Below are 19743 nucleotides of genomic sequence, written 5' to 3'. Positions count from 1 at the left end.
GTTGGCATCCCGCAAATGGTTGTCTCTCCGTTTTTTTTTTTTGTATGCGAGTCCTGGGTCTGATGGAGTACAGACCCATACTGATAAGGTACTGCCTCCTTCGAGGCAGTACTGTATGCCCAGTTCCACACTCGTGTATTGCAGAAGGAGATCCTGTCCAAATGGAACGAATCTCCATTGTCTATGGATCGCCAGATTCAGGTAAGCCACCTAGTCAGTCTCTGAATTGGTGGCTGAGATTCCTGGCTCTTCGGTCAAGAAGTCCTTCCTTCCCTTCCAGTGGACGGTGATTACGACGGATGCCAGCCTCACAGGTTGAGGGGGGGTGTCTGGGGGGGGTCCAGTCGGCCCAGGGTCGCTGGACTTTACAGGAATTCTGTCTGCCGATCAATGTTCTGGAACTTCGGGTGATCAGGCTATGCCTCTCCTCGTGATCGAGGAGGTTGCAAGGTTGCAAGGTCGCCCAATCAAGGCTCAGTCGGACAATGCCACGGCGGTGGCTTATGTCAACCGTCAGGGGAGAACACAGAGCTCGGCTGCAACGTCAGAGGTCGCTCACATACTGCATAAGGTGGAAAGGGGCGTACCGGCTCTATCGGCCGTCTACATTCCTGGGCGTAGAAAACTGGCAGGCAGGCGGACTACCTGAGTCGCCAGATGCTGGACCAGGGAGAATGGTCCTTGCATCCGGAGGTGTTTCAACTCCTTTGCAGGAGGTGGGGCACGCCAGACGTGGATCTCCTGGCCTTTCTCAACCACAAAGTGTCGCAGTTCGTGGCCACGTCCAGAGATCCCTGGGCAGACGCGTTGGTGGCACCGTGGGGTCAGTATCGGCTCATTTATGACTTTTCCCTCATTGAAGTTGCTTCCTCAGCTGCTCCGCAGAGTGGAGGCCGAAGGGACCCTGATGATTCTAATCGCTCCAGATTGGCCCGGCGTTCTTGGTACGCCGATCTCGTGCGTTTGGTGGCGGATGCACCCTGGCGGCTGCCAATGCGGGAGGACCTTCTGTCTCAGGGTCCCATACGTCATCCTGCTTTACAGTCGCTGGCTTTATTGGCATTGCGATTGAAAGCCAGGTACTAAGGGGCCGAGGTCTTTCCGACTCGGTCATCTCAACCATGCTGAGGGCACAGAAGTCTTCTTCCAGGAAGATATACCATCGCACCTGGAAGGCCTACATCTCTATTTGCGAAGAGATGGGGTGGCGTCCACGGACGTATTCGGTTTACAGGGTCCTGCTGTTTTTACAGCGTGGAGTAGATCAGAAACTTGCCTTAAGCACCATTAAGGGACAGATTTCAGCTTTGGCTGTGTTCTTTAAGCGGCCTTTGGTGGCCCATTCTCTGGTGGGTACCTTTTGTGCAGGGGGTGCGTCATATACTTCCCCCTCTTAAACCACCTCTTCCTTCATGGGATCTGAAATATGGTGCTCTTGGTTCTTCAGGAACCTCCCTTTGAAAACATCAGAGAGATTCCTCTCTTGACACTATCTCAGAAGGTGGCCTTTTTAGTGGCCATTATGTCTGTCAGACGGGTTTCTGAATTGGCGGCCTTGACTTGCAAGTCGCCATACTTGGTCCTCCATAAGGATAAGGCAGTGTTTTGCGCCCGCAACCTTCCTTTCTTCCGAAGGTGGTTTCAGCCTTTTACGTTAACGAGGACATTGCACTTCCATCCTTGTGTCCTCGACCGGCGCATCCTAAGGAGATTGCGCAGCATACTTTAGACGTGGTACGTGCTTTGCAGGTGTACCTGTCTGCTATGGCTCAGTTTCGGAGGTCTGACTAATTTTTTGTGTCGGTATCTGGTCCACAAAAGGGTCTGGCGGTCTCGTCGGCAACCATTTCTCGATGGATCAGGCAGACCGTCATACAGGCCTATGCTCTTAAGGGGTGGGCGCCCCCCTTTCCGGTCAAGGCACATTCAACCCAGGCAATTGGTGCTTCTTGGGCTTTCCGACATCAAGCGTCTGTATCACAGGTGTGTAAGGCGGTCGTCTGTTCGTTCACCTTTTCCAAATTTTACAAGGTTGATGCGAGTGCATCTTCAGATGCTTTCTTCGGCCGCAAGGTTTTGCAGGCGGCTGTTTAAAGTTGCAAATCCTTCGTTGAGGAGCTCTGCTTGTTTTGGGGTGAAGTTAAATTGTTTTTACTGATACTGTTCCCACCCCTCGTTTTTTGACACTACTTGGGGACGTCCCATATGTCAAGACTTTGAAGGTTGGACGATAAGAGAAGTTTTTTTTGTACTCACCATAAAATCCTTTTTCCCTATCACCTTCCAGGATGGCACACCTGAGATGAGGGCTCCTCTCTACAGGAAACACAATCAATTGACAGCTTGTTATAAGGCCCCACCCTTAGCGACATGTTTTGTTTAAAGACCTGGGAGGGTCTAATGGTACCCCTGTTGAGACAGGTTTTAGGGAGGCCAGGGGGGGGGCGGAACTAACCTTTAGGCTTTGTCCTTCTCACAGGTCGCCCCAGGCTTGCACCAGGGCTCTGGCCGCAGGGAGGGCGAGGCATCGCTGTGATGCAGAAACACTGCCATTAAGCTGCTCTCTTCACTTCCTGTTTTTTCCTAGGAGGAAGCACTGAGCTCCAAGCCTCTTTTTGAACACGACCGCATCGCAGGAAGTGGGCGGCGCCGCAGACACAGTGCAACCCTAAAGTGTTAGGACACCGGGAGACAGCGTAAAGAGTGGTGTGGAAAGTGGTGGAAGTGGTCGGCAGACGGAAATGCTAGCCACTGTTAAAGCTTTCCGTGAAGCAGCCGGACAGTCAGCGACTCAGAGTCCTGACACGGAGGAACTTACCCCTAGAGAAGGCACATCCTCTCAAAAAAGCCTCTTTACAGGGGGACCCAGTGCCCTCCTCACAAGTACTCCCTCTAGGCCAGGCAGAGGAAGAGGAAGATGAGGGGGGGACTTAGAAAGCCAGGCCCGATCAGGACACAGCTCAGAGGGAGAGTTGGATATAGACTCCTTTAGCCAGTCCCAGGAGGAGACCAGGCTAAGCAGACACCTCTTTGCTGTAGAAGTTCTTGACAGACTCCTCCAGGCAATATATGCCACAGAGGAGATTCCAGAAACCCCTAAAGTAACCTCAGCACAGGATAAGGTTTATAGGGGGATGAGTAAATCTCAATCTAGAGTGTTCCCACTCCACCAATCCCTTAATGATCTAGTCCTACAGGAATGGAGAGAGCCTAAAAGGATTGTCAGACAGAACTTGGAAAAGGAGATTTCCCTTTCACCAAACTGATGAGACTTTCTTTAACCACTTGATCACCGCCTACAGTCGAAATACGGCTGCAAAGCGGTTGCTAAACTCTGGGAGGACGTACATGGACGTCCTCCCAGAATCGCGCTCTTGTGCGCCCTCTGGGGCGCGCACACGGGAATGTCCATGACCGCTGGGTCCCGTCACGGTAAATCGCCGCTGATGGCGGCGGTTTACCACGTGATCGCTCCATCCAATGACTGAGCGATCACTTGTAAACAAACCGGCGCCATGTGATGACGCCGGTTCTTCACTCCCCTCTCTGTACCGAACAGTACAGTGTGAGAGGAGAGGGAGGGGGGAGAGAGCAGATGCAGCACGAGTGCTTTGGGCTGGATCTGTGACACATGCAGTCACAGATCCAGCCAGCCATCCATCCCTGCCCCATACTGTGCAATACTACACACCTATACTCTGCAATACCCCACACTACTCTGCAATACCCCACAATACTCTGCAATACCCTGCAACGTCGCCTATGGGGATTTTTAAGTAGCGAAGTTTGGCGCCATTCCACGAGCGTGTGCAATTTTGAAGGGTGACATGTTGGGTATCTATTTACTCGGCGTAACTTCATCTTTCACATTTATACAAAAGAATGAAGAAAAAATACAAAATTTGCTAAATTTTATAACAAACAAAGAAAAATTAATTTTTTTTTTTACAGAATTTTCAGTCTTTTTTTTCTCTTGTAGCGCAAAAAATAAAGAACCCAACGGTGATTAAATACCACCAAAAGAAAGCTCTATTTGTGTGAAAAAAAGGACGAATTTCATTTGGGTACAGTGTTGTATGACTGAGTAATTGTCATTCAAATTGTGAGAGCACCGAAAGCTGAAAATTGGTCTGGTTATTAAGGGGGTTTACGTGCCCAGTGATCAAGTGGTTAAGCTCCCAAGACTGGATGCGGCTTTGTCACAAGTCACCAAGTTGTCTAACCTCTCCTTTGAGAAAGCAGGCATTATTAAGGATTTGATGGACCGCAGAGAAGAATCCCTCCTTAGAAAAGCTTGGGAAGCTAATACAGCAGCCATGGGTCCAGCCTTAGCAGCAGCCTGTGTAGCCAGGCATACAGATTCCTGGGTGGAGAAGCTCACCAAGCACCTGTCCCAGAGAACTGAATCAGAGAATGTTATCAATTCTCTAACAGTGATAGGAAAAGCTGTTGCTTACCTTGCGGATGCTGCAATCGAATCCGCAAGAGCTTTGGCTAAAACGGCAGCATTAATCAACTCCGCTAGAAGAGCTGTCTGGATTAAAGCCTGGGAAGGAGATGTTGCATCTAAGGGTAAGCTATGTGGCCTTCCCTTTCAAGGTTCGTTGCTTTTTGGCCAGGGCCTGGACGGTGTCCTGTCAAGGTCATCAGAAAACCCCCAAATAGATGGGTTTAGGAACACTTTTCGAGGCCCCTCTGGGCAATCAAAGCACAGAACCAAAAAGGAACCCAACAAACAATGGGGTTATGGTAAGGAAAAGAAAAAACAACTTGCTGCTCCCCTCTCCCAAAGCTGGCGACAAGGAAACTAAGTGACGCCAAGATCAGAGTGGGGGGACAGTTGTCCCAATTTGTTCCTCGGTGGGAAAAGATTTTGGACAGCACATTTGCCGAATCCTACAAGAAGATTATCGTCTGGAATTTTCGGCAACATCCCCCTCTATGATCACTCTTGCACATCCTCCCAGGGATGCCCTAAAAAGATCTGCCCTCCTGGAGGGTATCCAGGAATTGGTCGAACAGGTAGTGGTACCAGTACCAAAAGAACAACAATACCAGGGATTCTATTCCCACGTATTTGTTGTTCGCAAGCCATCGGGAAAATACCACCTGATAGTAAATTTAAGAAACAAGAACAAGAACAAGTTTCTGGAATACAAAAAATGTACTATGGAAAGTATCTACTCGGTACGGAAGAACCTCATGAAGGAAGCCTTCATGACGACTCTGGACCTCAAAGATGCCTACCTACACGTGCCAATCCACGTGGATCATCAGGCATATTTGAGGTTTGCAGTGGTGGTTTGGAGGAGAGATTCTTCACTGGCAATTCAGAGCCCTACCATTTGGACTAACAGCCAGCCCAAGGATTTTTACAAAAATCCTAGCAGAGGCAGTAGCCTTTCTGCATCTCCAGGGTATATCCCTAATTACCTTACCTGGACGATCTACGAATGTCCGGACAGTTGGCCTCCCAGGTCACGTTGGATACCAACAAAGCAGTATCAGCCCTCATCTCTCAGGTGTGCCGTCCTGGAAGGTTCGTAGAAATACCAATACCGGTAAGTCTAACATAGGTTTTCTCTGTCGTCCATGGACGAACACAGCACCCACCCCTCCTCTTTAGGTTTTGTACTGCTTGTTACGAACGGAGGCTGCATGCTGCAGGGAGGAGGGTTATGTCTGGAGGACCCGCCCCCTGGGCGGGCTGTTCAACTCTGTTAAAGTAACATGTATTTAAATATCTAACATGTTCTGCCTAGTCCTCTCCTATGAACAGGAACATAACACATATGTCAAGACTTTGAAGGCTGTGTCTGTCCATGGACGACAGAGAAAATGATTTTACGGTGATTACAAAAAAAAATCCCATTTTTGTGGGCAGCTACAAATGAGAATGTGGAGAAATGTAACGTCATGCACTTGGGGAGCTAAAAACATAAACGCAAACTACTCACTAGAGGGAGAACACCTGGGGGAATAAAGGATGGAGAAAGATCTGGGGATAACAGACTGAACAATAGTATGCAATGTCAAGCTGTAGCTAGCAAAGTCGGAAATTTTTTAACATGCATAAAAAAGGGATATACTCCCGAGATAAAACTATAATCCTGCCACTTTAGAAAACTCTGGTAAGGCCACATCTGGAGTATTCCGCCCAGTTCTCGTCACCAGTCCTAAGAAGGGATGTGCTGGAGAGAAAGTCCAGAGAAGGGCAACAAAATAAGGGGAACTGGAGGACCTCAATTACGAGGAACGACTACAGGCACTAAATTTGTTCTTGCTGGAGAAGCAACGCTTGAGAGGGGACATGATGGCCATTTACAGATGCCTCAACGGTGATTCCGACATGGGTAAAAATAAATTATTCCATCTTGGGGAGTGTAAGAGTGGTTTAAAGTGGTTGTAAAGTCAGAAGGTTTTTTTATTCTAATGCATTAAGATTAAAAACCCTCTGTCTGCAGCATCCGCCCTCCAGCACCCGCTGAGCCCAATCTTCCTTAAGCGATGTCCACAAGTTCCTCTGCTGTCCGTGACTCTCCTCCTGATTGGCTGAGACACAGCAGTGGCGTCATTGGCTCCCACTGCCGTCAAAGTCAGCTAATTGGAGAGATGAGTGTGGCAGAAGCGAGGCAGACTGGATCCTCCTCTTCTCGGATCCCTCTTCAGTGCTCCTGACCCCTCTTTTCTGTCAAGTGCCCCCACAGCAAGCATCTTGCTATGGGGGCACCAGAGTTGCAGCTCTGTGTGTCTATTCAGACACAGAGCCCCGATCTTGCCCTGTTCTTTCACTCCCAATTGGCTAACTGACTTTGACAGCCGCGGGAGCCAATGGTGCCGCTGCTGTGTTTCAGAAAAGTAACGGACAGCTAAGACACTTGTGGACATCGCGGGGAAAAAGCCTTATAACTTCTTTTAAACTGCGCAGGGGGTTTTTCACTGTCAGGGCGATAAGGATGTGGAACTCTTCCACAATTGGTGGTGGCAGTGGGGAGTTTTGCTATACCTACACAGATTAAACTGGATGGACTATTGTCTTTATTCAACCTTATCTACTATGTAACTTCTTACTGGGACCAATCAGGAAGTGAGAGAATCTCCATTAGGGTTACAGACAGTAATGAAGGCAGCCAGGTTCTATTCTTATACTATTTTTATCTAATAGCGAAAAAAGGTTTTTGGGTAAGAATTCTACTTGGAGAATACTGTTTATGTATTGATTATTTTGCTATATAGCGTATTGATCTAGATTTGTTTTTCAGAAATACTTTGTTTTCTTGCCAGGTTTGGTCCTTACTATATTGAACCAGTTATTGCTGGTTTGGACCCCAAGACCTTTGAGCCATTCATTTGCTCCCTGGATCTTATCGGATGTCCAATGGAGACTGAAGACTTTGTAGTTAGTGGGACATGTTCAGAACAGATGTATGGCATGTGTGAATCTCTCTGGGAGCCAGACTTGGTGAGTATAGAAGGATTTGTGGAGTAGCCCAGATAATACTTTATTTTAAATAAAATTAAAGTGGTTGCACAGCTAGAAAAAAAAATAGGGGTCATAGATTGCTGTTGGATTGTAGTTAAAAATGGTCCTGCAGCCCAATGTGGCTCTATCCTCACGTAGGTAAGTATTATGAAATTGGGTACCTGGGATTGGTTAACTGGTACCTGGGTTTTTTTTTTGTTTTTTTTTAAAGTTCCTCTACCACCTCCACCCCAAAACGATGGTGCATTTCAATTGGAGACTAGACTGGAAGGAGGGAAACGGTAAAACTTTTTTTTTCAGGTGACGTTCCACTTTGAGTCCATTCACTTTGTTGCATTGTGGTGACTTGTTTCATAGCACCCAGCCCATCCAAATGTAAAGACTAGTTTACCACATTGCACATAAATGTACAGCATTGCATTGAATTTGATATACATTATCTCACAAAAGTGAGTACCCCTATTTTTGTAAATATTTTATTCTATATTTTCATGTGACAATACTGAAGAAATTACACTTTGCTACAATGTAAAGTAGTGAGTGTACAGCTTGTATAGTAAATTTGCTATCCCCTCAAAATAACTCAACACACAGCCAATAATGTCTAAACCGCTGGCAACAAAAGTGAATACACCCCTAAGTGAAAATGTCCGAATTGGGCCCAATTAGCCATTTTCCGTCCCCGGTGTCATGTGACTCGGTGTTACAGGGTTTCAGGTGTAAATTGGGAGCAGGTGTGTTGAATTTTGTGTTATTGCTCTCACTCTCTGATACTGGTTACTGGAAGTTCAACATGGCACCTCATGGCAAAGAACTCTGAGGATCTAGAAAAAAAATTGTTGCTCTACATGAAGATGGCCTATTCTATAAGAAGATTGCCAAGACCCTGAAACTGAGCTGCAGCACGGTGGCCAAGACCATAAAGCGGTTTAACAGGACAGGTTCCACTCAGAACAGGCCTCGCCATGGTCGACCAAAGGGGTTGAGCGCATGAGCTCAGCGTCATATCCAGAGGTTGTCTTTGGGAAATAGACTTATGAGTTCTACCAGCATTGCTGCAGTGGTTAAAGGGGGGAGGGGGGGTCAGCCTGTCGGTGCTCAGACGATATGCCGCACACTGCATCAAATTGGTTTGCATGGCTGTCGTCCCAGAAGGAAGCCTCTTCCAAAAATTATGCACAAGAAAGCCCACACACAGTTTTTTGAAGACAATCAGACTAAGGACAGTTTACTGAAACCATGTCCTGTGGTCTGATGAGACCAAGATAAACGTATTTAGATGGTGTAAAGCGTGTGTGGCAGCAACCAGGTTAAAAATACAAAGACCAGTGTGTCTTGCCTACAGTAAAGCATGGTGGTGGGAGTGTCATGGTCTTGGGCTGCATGAGTGCTGCCAGTACTGGGGAGCTCCAGTTCATTGAGAGAACCATGAATGCCAACATGTACTGTGACATACTGAAGCAGAGCATGATCCTCTCTCTTCGTAGACTGGGCCACGGGCAGTATTCCAACATGACAACCCCAAGCACACCTCCAAGAGGTCCACTGCCTTGCTAAAGAAGCTGAGGGTAAAGGTGATGGACTGGCCAAGCATGTCTCCAGACCTAAACCCTATTGAGCATCTGTGGGGCATTCTCAAACACAAGGTGGAGGAGCGCAAGGTCTCTAATATTCACCAGCTCTGTGATGTTGTCATGGAGGAGTGGAAGAGGACTCCAGTGGCAACCTGTGAAGCTCTGGGAAAACGCTATGCCCAAGAGGGTTAAGGCAGTGCTGGAAAATAATGGTGGCCACACAAAAAATTGACTCCTTGGGCCCAATTTGGACATTTTCACTTGGTTGTACACGCTTTTGTTACCGGCGGTTTAGACATTAATGGCTGTGTGAGTTCTTTTTATTTTTCTTCAGTGTTGTCACATGAAAAAGTGTTTTAGTATTTCAAAACTGCCAACATTTTCTTGTTACACAGTTAGACTGTGCAATCTATTGAGCTGTACTGCACAGTGGTCGTGCGTTACCATTCACTGTTCTTTATGAATGTATTCCACTCTTTCAAGATGCTATTGCCTGTTTTTATCCATTTAGGTTAAAGGGTCACTAAAGGATTTTTTTTTTTTTTTTTTTTTTTTTTTAGCTAAATAGCTTCCTTTACCTTACTGCAGTCCTGGTTTCATGTCCTCATTGTCCGTTTTTGCTTTGATGTTGCTGTAAATCCTCTCTCTTCTGGACACTTCCTGGTTGTCTGTTTCCTGATCACCACAGTACTGGGAGATTTCTCTCTGGGGTGACTAATCAAGGAGGTGTGTCTAAAACCCCTCAGCACCATTCCAGTTTCGTTTTGAAAAACCTTCTCTGCCCTCTATTGGCTCTCTGGCTCTGTACATCAGAGAACCAGGAAACAGCAAAAACGAAACTAAACTGTAGGTACATTATATGATTGTTTTTTATCTATTTTTAATCATTTTTAAAAGGAATCAGTTAACTATTATGTCTCTATACCCTGTAAACAGTCATTTCAGCAAAAAAATGTTTTTCCTTTAGTGACCCTTTAAATGGACAAAAACGGGCAATAACTTTTGTATGCAAATACAAAAATGCCAATAGGGAACTGCAAACTTTGAAAAGCTTAACAGGCAGACAAAAAGGACTGCCAAGTAAATTTTAACATTATAATACCTGAAACCAGGGGCGGACTGACAACTCATGGGGCCCCCGGGCAATAGAAGATTATGGGGCCCCTCTGGCTTACAGATGGCCACCACGCCAGGAGGCAGGGCAGCTAAAATCTTGGGATATTCACATTAAAAGCATGTCAGTTTCGGACATATCAGGGACAGATCTAAAAAAAACACAGATTTTTACATACTGTCCCTGGTTTTACTGAGCCTGGCAACCCTGATGGGGCCCCCTAGTGGCATGGGGCCCTCGGGCAGTGCCCGAGTGACTCAATGGTCAGTCCGCCCCTGCCTGAAAGTTTACTTTTTCATATACTGTAATTTTCCCCTTATTATTATTATTTTTTCTCAATAATGTACTCTTATTTTCCCTCAAGGAGCCAGAGGACCTTTTTGAAACCATCTCGCAGGCCATGCTGAATGCTGTGGACAGAGATGCAGTGTCTGGAATGGGGGTGGTTGTACACATCATGTGAGTGCCAGTAATTCTTAATCTTGACAAATCTGCTGCCTTGTTGGCAAAATATAATTCACTCTTAAAAATATGCACATAAGGGGATATTATTACAATATACAAATATATAAAAGGTGACTCCAGTATCTGTAATAATACGCTTTAAGGTCCCCAAAGAAAGGTTGTTTAGCCTTAGACCAGGAAAAGGTCCTTTTTAGGCTAGGTTCACACTAGTGCAAAATGTCCACTCCCGCTGCCTGTAAGACCCCTTTCACACTGAGGAGCTTTGCAGGCGCTAAAAATGGCACCTGCAAAGTGCCCTGAAAGACTCTGCTGTCTCTCCAGTGTGAAAGCCCCGATGGCTTTCACACTGGAGTGGAGCGCTAGCAGGACGGTAAAGTCCTGCTAGCATCATCTTTGCAGTGGTGTGTATACAGCTGCTGCAGCGGTGCTTTGCGTGTGGTTTTAACCCTTTTTTTTTGGCCACTATCGGGGGTTAAAAGCGGCCAAATACGACAGTAAAGCACCGCTAAAAATAGCAGCATTTTAGCGGCTCTTTACCATTGTATTTGCAGGGATATTCGGCTGCTTGCTGCCGAAAAAGGGGTTGAAACCACCCGCAAAGCACCACTGCAGCAGAGCTTTGCCGGTGCCTATTCATTTCAATGCTGGAGCGGTGGAAGAGGAGTATATACACCGCTCCTTCCCCGCTCCAAAGATGCTGCTAGCAGGACTTTTTTTTATTTTTTTTTTACCGTCCTGCTAGCGCACCACTCCAGTGTGAAAGCCTGAAGAAATCCTTATTTATTTTATTTTCGTGATTCTTATCAGCTGCCGGCTGGGCGACAAGCTGGATATTATAGAACCTTGTAGTCCCCCCCCCCCAGTCCGGGCCATTGAGCATGAGCAGACCTTAGCTACGCGCTGGGTCGGCCATGATATAACCCATGGCTCCGGGGGTGGCCGGTGAGCATATGCCCCGTGGTCCGCATATGACTGGGCTGCTGCTGTCTCGCTTACAGTGGAGCGGGCCGACAGCTACTCCGTAACTACTGGGTTGTAGGTCTGTCAGGGATGCGCCAGCAAGGACGGGTAAGTACGGTTCCTCCTGCCTCGGCGAGATGAAACAGCTGGGAATTCCCGAGACTAAGAGGCTCTCCTGTCCTCCCTTTCCCCTCCTGCACTAAGGGCCGCTGCGACCGGGGTGTACCTGTGGGGGGACTGTGGGGTGTCTGGGTCCGCTTTCTGTGAGGGGTAGTTGGGAAGTCTCTGCCACGGCCTTCTCGTCCACATTGCGGTGCTCAGGCACCATTTTTGCAGCGCTGACGCAATTTTTAATCCCTGCCTTTCTCTATTGAAAAGTTTTTATCGTCCTTTTATCTGTGGCGTCTGGTGGCCATTTTGGAGTGGGTTTTGGCCTCTAGCGCTGGCTTTCTGAACGGCGCGCAGTACATTCACCTTAAGTTTTCCTCAGTTTTAACGCACACACACTGTGTACAGATGAAAAGCGGCACTGAGTGGTCTCCCTCTGGGTGGAAAGTCCCCTGGGTGGAGGGTGGACTTTGAGTTTTTCACTTAGTCCCTGAGTGCTATCAGTGGGTGATTTATGGCGTCAGTATCTGGCCTTTCTTCCCCTAAATTGTCAGAGGCTGCAAACGGTGCCCTGCACCTGCAGTTCCCATGGATACGCTGTCGGCAGTCATTTGTTGCCAGGGTGGAAACGGCGTTTGAGCGTAAGGGGGGTAAAAAGCGCCCCCTTCCCCTGCCATCTTCTGGGGAATGCTCTGATTCGGATTCGTTCATAGATAAGGAATGGGAACGGCCGCAGAAGTCCTTTTTGTAGTCGATCAGCACATGGCGGTCTATTATCCTTTTGAGGAGAGCCTTTTGAAAAAAAATGGACCTCTCCTCCGGTCGTGGACCCCCCGGTCTCTCGACTAAATAAAGTAACCACTCTCCCGGTAGAGGGGACCCCCTGCCTTTAAGGACCCTACTGATGGGAGGTCCGAAGCAGTGACCTGTTCCATGTTCACCATGCTGGGGTGTCTCGGAACCCTTACTGAATGGGCAAAGATTTTGCGCCAGACAGTGGAGAAGCATCAGCTCACCCCTGAGTGTGTGAGGCTGGCCGACCAGTTGGTACAGGGTCTTGTGTATGTCTGTGATGCCACTCCCTTGATCTCCAGAGCCTCTGTTTCACCGGTGGTAATACACCGCCTAATTTGGCTGAAATGCTGGTCTGCTGACCAAGCTTTCAAGAAAGCTTTGGCTGATTTGCCCTTCAAAGGTGGGAGGCTTTTTGGCACCTTCGCTGGATGACATTATTAACCACTTAAGGACCGGACCAATATGCTGCCTAAAGACCCAAGGTGTTTTTACAGTTCGTGACTGCGTCGCTTTAACAGACAATTGCGCGGTCGTGCGACGTGGCTCCCAAACAAAATTGGCGTCCTTTTTTCCCCACAAATAGAGCTTTCTTTTGGTGGTATTTGATCACCTCGGCGGTTTTAATTTTTTGCGCTATAAACAAAAATAGAGCGACAATTTTGAAAAAAATTCAATATTTTTGACTTTTTGCTATAATAAATATCCCCCAAAAACATAAAAAAAATTTTTTCCTCAGTTTAGGCCGATACGTATTCTTGTACCTATCTTTGGTAAAAAAAAATCGCAATAAGCGTTTATCGATTGGTTTGCGCAAAATTTATAGCGTTTACAAAATAGGGGATAGTTTTATTGCATTTTTTATTAATATTTTTTTTTTTTTACTACTAATGGCGGCGATCAGCGATTTTTTTTTCGTGACTGCGACATTATGGCGGACAATTTTGACAAATTTTTGGGACCATTGTCATTTTCACAGCAAAAAATGCATTTAAATTGCATTCTTTATTGTGAAAATGACAGTTGCAGTTTGGGAGTTAACCACAGGGGGCGCTGTAGGATTTAGTGTACACTTAGTGTGTGTTTACAACTGTAGGGGGGTGTGGCTGTAGGAATGACGTCATCGATCGAGTCTCCCCTATAAAGGGGATCACTTATCGATGCAGCGCCATAGTGAAGCACGGGGAAGCCGTGTTTACATACGGCTCTCCCTGTTCTTCAGCTCCGGGGAGCGATCGCGACGGAGCGGCTATAAACAAATAGCTGCGCCGTCGTCCCGGATCGCTCCCCGAGGGAACCCGACCGCCGCGTGTAGCGGGGGGGGGGGTCCCGATCGGACCCCCGACCCACGTCTAGGCAGGGACGTACAGGTACGCCAATGTGCCTGTACGTGCCATTCTGCCGACGTATATGTACATGCGGCGGTCGGGAAGTGGTTAAGGATGTCACTGGAGGTAAGGGCACTCTTCTCCCTTAGACCACCAAGCGGAAGGAGCCGTGCCGTAAACCGGGGCCCTCTTATTCCCTGCAGAAGCGGGTTTGCAGCTCGGTGGACCTCCCTGCTCTCCGACCAGTGGGTCTGTAAGGTGGTCACTTCGGGGTACAAGATCGAGTTTCTTTCTTGTCCGCCAAACAGATTCTTTCCCTCAAATCTTCCTCTCCTTCCGGCTTGTCGGTCTGCTTTAATGGGAGCAGTACAGGACTTGCTCAGGTGCCGGGTAATTTTACCTGTGCCACTGGAGGAAAGATTTCAGGGATTCTATTCGAATCTTAGCCCTCAATGCCTTTGTGAGGGTGCGAAAGTTCAGCATGGAATCAATTCCTTCGGTGGTTGCTGCGTTCCATCCGGGAGACTTTCTGGCGTCCCTGGACATCAAGGACGCATGCTTGCATGTCCCCATCTGCACCAGCCATCAGAGGTTTCTGCGCTTTGCGATCGGCTAAGACCACTATCAATTCGTGGCTCTTCCCTTTGGCCTAGCGTCGGCACAGAGTTTTCACCAAGGTGCTCGCCCCGATTCTGGTTTTCCTGAGACTGCGAGGCATTGCTGTCGTGGGCTGCTTAGACGACGATCTTCTGAGAGCTGCTTCTGGCTCAGAATTAGAAGGGGACGTGTCTATAGCCGGTCAGACCCTCCAGGAATTTGGTTGGGTGCTGAACATTCAGACGTCGGTCTTGGTACCGACTCAGCATCTGGAGTACCTAGGATTTATTCTGGACTCCTCAGAGGCGAAAGTCTTCCTTCCTTTGGAGAACTTGCAGACATTCCAGTCGGCGGTGAAATTGTTGGCAATCCCGCAAATGGTCATCTCTCTGTTTTTGCATGCAAGTTCTGGGCCTCATGGTAGCCTCCTTCGAGGCAGTATTGTATGCCCAATTCCACACTCGAGTCTTGTAGAAGGAGATCCTGTCCAAATGGAACAAATTTCTGTTGTCTCTGGATCGTCAGATTCAGGTAAGTCACCTGGTCAGGCCTCGTCATTGTCCTTTCCCCAGTAGCTTGTGCTTGGAAGCGAACTTGCAGGCAAGTTCTGCCCAAATATGTAAACGCCGTTCAAACCACACGTGAGGTATCGTCGCATGCGTAAGAGCGAGATCAATAATTCTAACTGAATATGGCGCATTATGGAGGCGCGTAAACCGATCACACTGACAAGGGGTCAGCCGCCATGGTAAACCATGGTCAGTTTATACGGGGGGAGGGCAGAACCAGGCAAAATCAACCAGGTATTTCAGGTGATGGGGCCAAATTGCACAGTACAAGCACTGGTATACCATGCTTTAACCACTTGAGCCCTGGACCATTTTGCTGGTCAAAGACCAGGCCACTTTTTGCGATTCAGCACTGTTTCTTTAACTGACAATTGCGCGGACGTGCAACGTGGCTCCCAAACAAAATTTACGTCCTTTTTTTACCCACAAATAGAGCTTTCTTTTGGTGGTATTTGATCACCTCTGTGGTTTTAATTTTTAATAGAGTGACAATTTTAAACACAATTTCTTTTTCGTTCATGGACGGACACAGCCTTAATCTTGACAAAGTAGGTATTGGCCTTAATTCAGGAGTGACTAGGCAGAAACTTATAGAAAGTGTTAAACACGTCACACATCATACAGTACCGCCCAGGGTATAACCCCTCTCTGCATCTCGCAGATCAGTTTTTTTCTGCCTAGCTAAGGAGAAGAAACGGCTCCCTTCGCGCCCATAGGCCTGGAGATCTATTCCAAATTGAATTTTTTTTTTTTTTGTTCCTGTGATCTACGATCAACTGCCGACTGGGTGACAGGCTGGATCCCAGATCCTTGTAGTCTCCCCAGTTTCAGCCATCGAGCGTGTGCCGACCGTAGCTATGCCCTGGGTTGTCCACGACATGCACAATCGTGTTTTTTTTTTTTTCTTTTTTTTTTTTTTTCGTCCGCCTAGCTGGGCAAGTAAACAATCCCAGGCCAACAAAGTGCCTACTGAGGGACAGAAACGTCCCTGGTTTTGCAAGCCCAACAAGCCTGAGAACAAATCTACATCCGCATTAAGGTCTGCCCCCACCCATCTCTCGGGTGGGGGGGGGGGGAAATTTGCGACCCAGTGGACATCTCAGATCCCTGACCGGTGGGTTTGCGAAATAGTTTCCTCAGGGTGCAAGATAGTTTCTCTCTTGCCCACCAAACTGATTTTTTTTCCCGCCAACTTCAGCCGACTCGTCGGGAAGGCTCAAGACCTGCTGATACGCGGGGTAATTATTCCTGTCCTAGTACAGGAACGGTTTCAAGGGTTTTACTCAAATCTGTTCATAGTACCAAAGAAGGAGGGCGTTCGTCCAATCCTGGATCTCGGGGCCCTCAATTGCTTTGTGAAGGTACAAGGATTCCGGATGGAATCGGTTCGCTCTGTCGCTGCCCTCCATCCGGGGGATTTTTTGGCATCCTCCTTGGACAGCGACTCATACTTGCATGTCCACATATGCACCAGGCATCAGAGGTATCTGCGCTTTGCAGTTGAGGAAGACCGCTACCAATTTGTGGCTCTCCCCTTTCACCTGGCATCGGCACAAAGGTGCTTGCCCCGATTCTGCCCTACTAAGACAGCGTGGCATCGCTATCGTGGGCTACTTGGACTATCTTCTTCTGAGGGCCACTTCAAGCTCGGCATTGGAGGTGAGCGGATCTATAACCTGTCAGACTCCAGTCCAGTCCGGATCCAGTCGGACAACGCCACGGCGGTGGCATATGTCAACCATCAATGAGGAACAAGAAGCTCGGCTGCAGCATCGAAGGTCGCTCACATCCTAAGGTGGGCAGAAAGGAGCGTACCGGCCCTGTCGGCCGTATACATTCCGGGCGCAGAAAACTGGCAGTGAGTCCACCTGAGTCGCCAGATGCTAAACCAAGGAGACTGGTCTCTGCACCCAGATGTTTTTCAGCTCCTTTGCCAAAGATGGGGCATGCCAGACGTAGATCTCCTGGCATCTCGACTCAATCGGAAGGTATTGAGGTTTGTGGCCAGGTCAAGAGATCCATGGGCAGACGCGACAATTGCGTTGGTGGCACTGTGGAGTCAGTATCAGCTAATCTATGCCTTCCCTCCCCTGAGGCTCCTTCCTCATCTGCTTCGCAGAGTGGAGGCAGAGGGGATTCCAATGTTCCTAATTGCTCCGGATTGGCCTTGGCGTCCTTGGTACGCCGACCTAGTGCATCTAGTAGCAGACATCCCTTGGCGTCTACCGCTGAGAGAGGACCTGCTGTCGCAAGGTCCCATACTTCATCCTGCTTTACAGTCACTGGCTTTAATGGCATGGCTATTGAAAGCCAGGTGCTAAGAGACCGGGGCCTGTCGGATTCAGTGATTTCTACCATGAGGAGGGCTCGGAAGTTATCCTCTAGGAAGATTTACCATCGCACTTGGAAGGCCTACATATTCATTTTTGAGGAAATGAGGTGGATTCAGCATACTTATTCGGTTTCCAGAGTGCTGCTGTTCTAACAGCGGGGGGGTTGGACTAAGTCACGTTGACGAGTGACGCAACGCGTAGGGGAGGAGCTTATCGTGACGAGACCATCGGAGTTCCCGAGTGAGGATCTCATGTGTTACTGAGCGGCTAACCTTTTGAGGGGATTTCCGGAGCTGAAAGTTGGCTATTGCATACTTCTTAATGCTCGTGTTGCAAGATTGAATTATCAACACATGGTGTTTTTATTTTACACGCTGAAGGACATGCCTTCTCAGTAGTGGAGATCGTTTCTCTGTCATTGCTTCTATGTGGACACATTAGTATCATTAATTCATTATGTGCACCTGATGATTTGTATGGTTATTACAACATTAGTTACTCACGTTGGTGTCTATGCACTATTATTAGAGATCATTTAATTCTGTGTCTCTTTATATTAATTTATTATTGATTACACCTGTTTGAATTGTACTGGTATCACACTATTAGTTGTTTCTAGCACAGTATATAAAAAAATTTGGACCAAAAGCTTGCCTTAAAGCGGAGATTCACCCTAAAAAAACAACTTTCTACCATGCCATCCAGCATACTAGCGTCGGCTACAGTATGCCTTTATTTTTATTTTTTGCGCTGTACTCAGTTTAATCCATTAGTTTCGTTTCAGACTCCCGCGGGGAGTAGGCGTTCCTATGAAGAGGGGAACATGATTGACGGCCGGCTATGGCGCGTCACGCTTCCCGAAAATAGCCGGAGTAGGACTCGGCTTTTCACGGCGCTATACGGCGCCTGCGCACAGACTAGGAGCTGACTGCGCAGGCGCCGTGAAGAGCCAAGTCCTATTTCGGCTATTTTTGGGAAGCGTGACGCGCCATAGCCGGCCGTCAATCATGTTCCCCTCTTCATAGGAACGCCTAAGTCTTAAACTTAACTAATGGATTAAACTATGAGTACAGCGAAAACAAATAAAATAAAGGCATACTGTAGCGGACGCTAGTATGCTAGATGGCATGGTAGACAAAAAAAATATTTTTTTTTAGGGTGAACCCCCGCTTTAAGTACAAATAAGGGGCAGATTTCTGCCCTGACTGTGTTTTTTTTTTTTTCACGACCCCTGGCGGCTCACTCTCTAGTGAGTAAGTTTTGTGCAGGGGGTTCGGCATGTGGTCCGTCCTCCACTACCTCCGTGGGGCCTGAACCTGGTCCTCTCGGTGCTTCAGAAGCCACTATTTGAGAACATTAGTGAAAGTGGTCTTTTTGGTTGCTGTTGCATCAGACGGGTTTCTGAGCTGGCAGCCTTGTCATGCAATGCTCCTTATCTAATCTTCTACCTTGGTACTGCGTCGGCAGCCTTCATTTCTTCCTAAGGTCGTTTCGGCCTTCCATCTCAATGAGGACATTGTACTTCCATCCTTGTGTCCTCATCCGTCGCATCCTAAGGAGGTGGCGTTGCATTCCTTGGACGTTGTCTGAGCTCTGAGAGTATACTTGTCTGCTACTGCTCCGTTCCCGGAGGTCAGACTCACTGTTTGTTTTGGTGACTGGTCCCAAGAAGGGCCTGGCAGTCTCGTCGGCCACCATGTCGAGGTGGATCTGACAGATCGTGATTCAGGCTTAAGCCATAAAGGTTCGGGCGCCCCTCTTTCCTGTCATGGCACATTCGACCAGGGCAATAGGCGCCTCTTGGGCTTTCCGACATCAAGCGTCTGTTTCTCAGGTGTGTAAGGCTTCGACTTGGTCGTCCGTTCACACTTTCACTTTCCCGCGATCGGTCACAGGAGCTGAAGAACGGGGAGAGGTGTGTGTAAACACACCTTCCCCGTTCTTCACAGTGGCAGTGTCATTGATCGTCTGTTCTCATATATAGTAAAAGACGATCAATGAAGTCACACGTCCAGCCCCGCCCCCCTACAGTTGGAAACACATATGAGGTCACACTTAACCCCTACAGCGCCCCCTAGTGGTTAACTCCTAAACTGCCATTGTCATTTTCACAGTAATCAATGCATTTTTATAGCATTTTTTGTTGTGAAAATGACAATGGTCCCAAAAATGTGTCAAAATTGTCCGATGTGTCCGCCATAATGTCGCAGTGATGGAAAAAGAAACGCTGATCGCCGCCATTAGTAGTAAAAAATGTTTTTTTATAAAAATGGCATAAAACTATCCGCTATTTTGTAAACGCTATAAAATTTGTGCAAATCAATCGTTAAACGCTTATTGAATTTTTTTTTTTTTTTTTTTTACAAAAATAGGTAGAATACGTATCGACCTAAACTGTGGGGGGGGGGAAAATGTATATC

The 19743-nt window shown here is 47.7% G+C and overlaps 1 protein-coding gene across 1 annotated transcript in view; it reads left to right on the top strand.

The window, feature by feature from the left end:
• PSMB3 (proteasome 20S subunit beta 3) overlaps positions 1 to 19743 on the top strand; it is a 169707-nt gene that overhangs the window by 106431 nt on the left and 43533 nt on the right. Inside the window, 2 exon segments of the mRNA XM_040329694.1 lie at positions 7285 to 7462; positions 10536 to 10630. Of these exon segments, the coding sequence (XP_040185628.1) occupies positions 7285 to 7462; positions 10536 to 10630 (273 nt within the window).

This window comes from Rana temporaria, chromosome 12 (genome assembly GCF_905171775.1).
Source record: "Rana temporaria chromosome 12, aRanTem1.1, whole genome shotgun sequence".
In the NCBI taxonomy this organism is placed as follows: domain Eukaryota; kingdom Metazoa; phylum Chordata; class Amphibia; order Anura; family Ranidae; genus Rana; species Rana temporaria.
The sequence above is the reverse complement of the archived record's forward strand: the minus strand, read 5'-3'. Positions and strand labels throughout refer to the sequence as shown.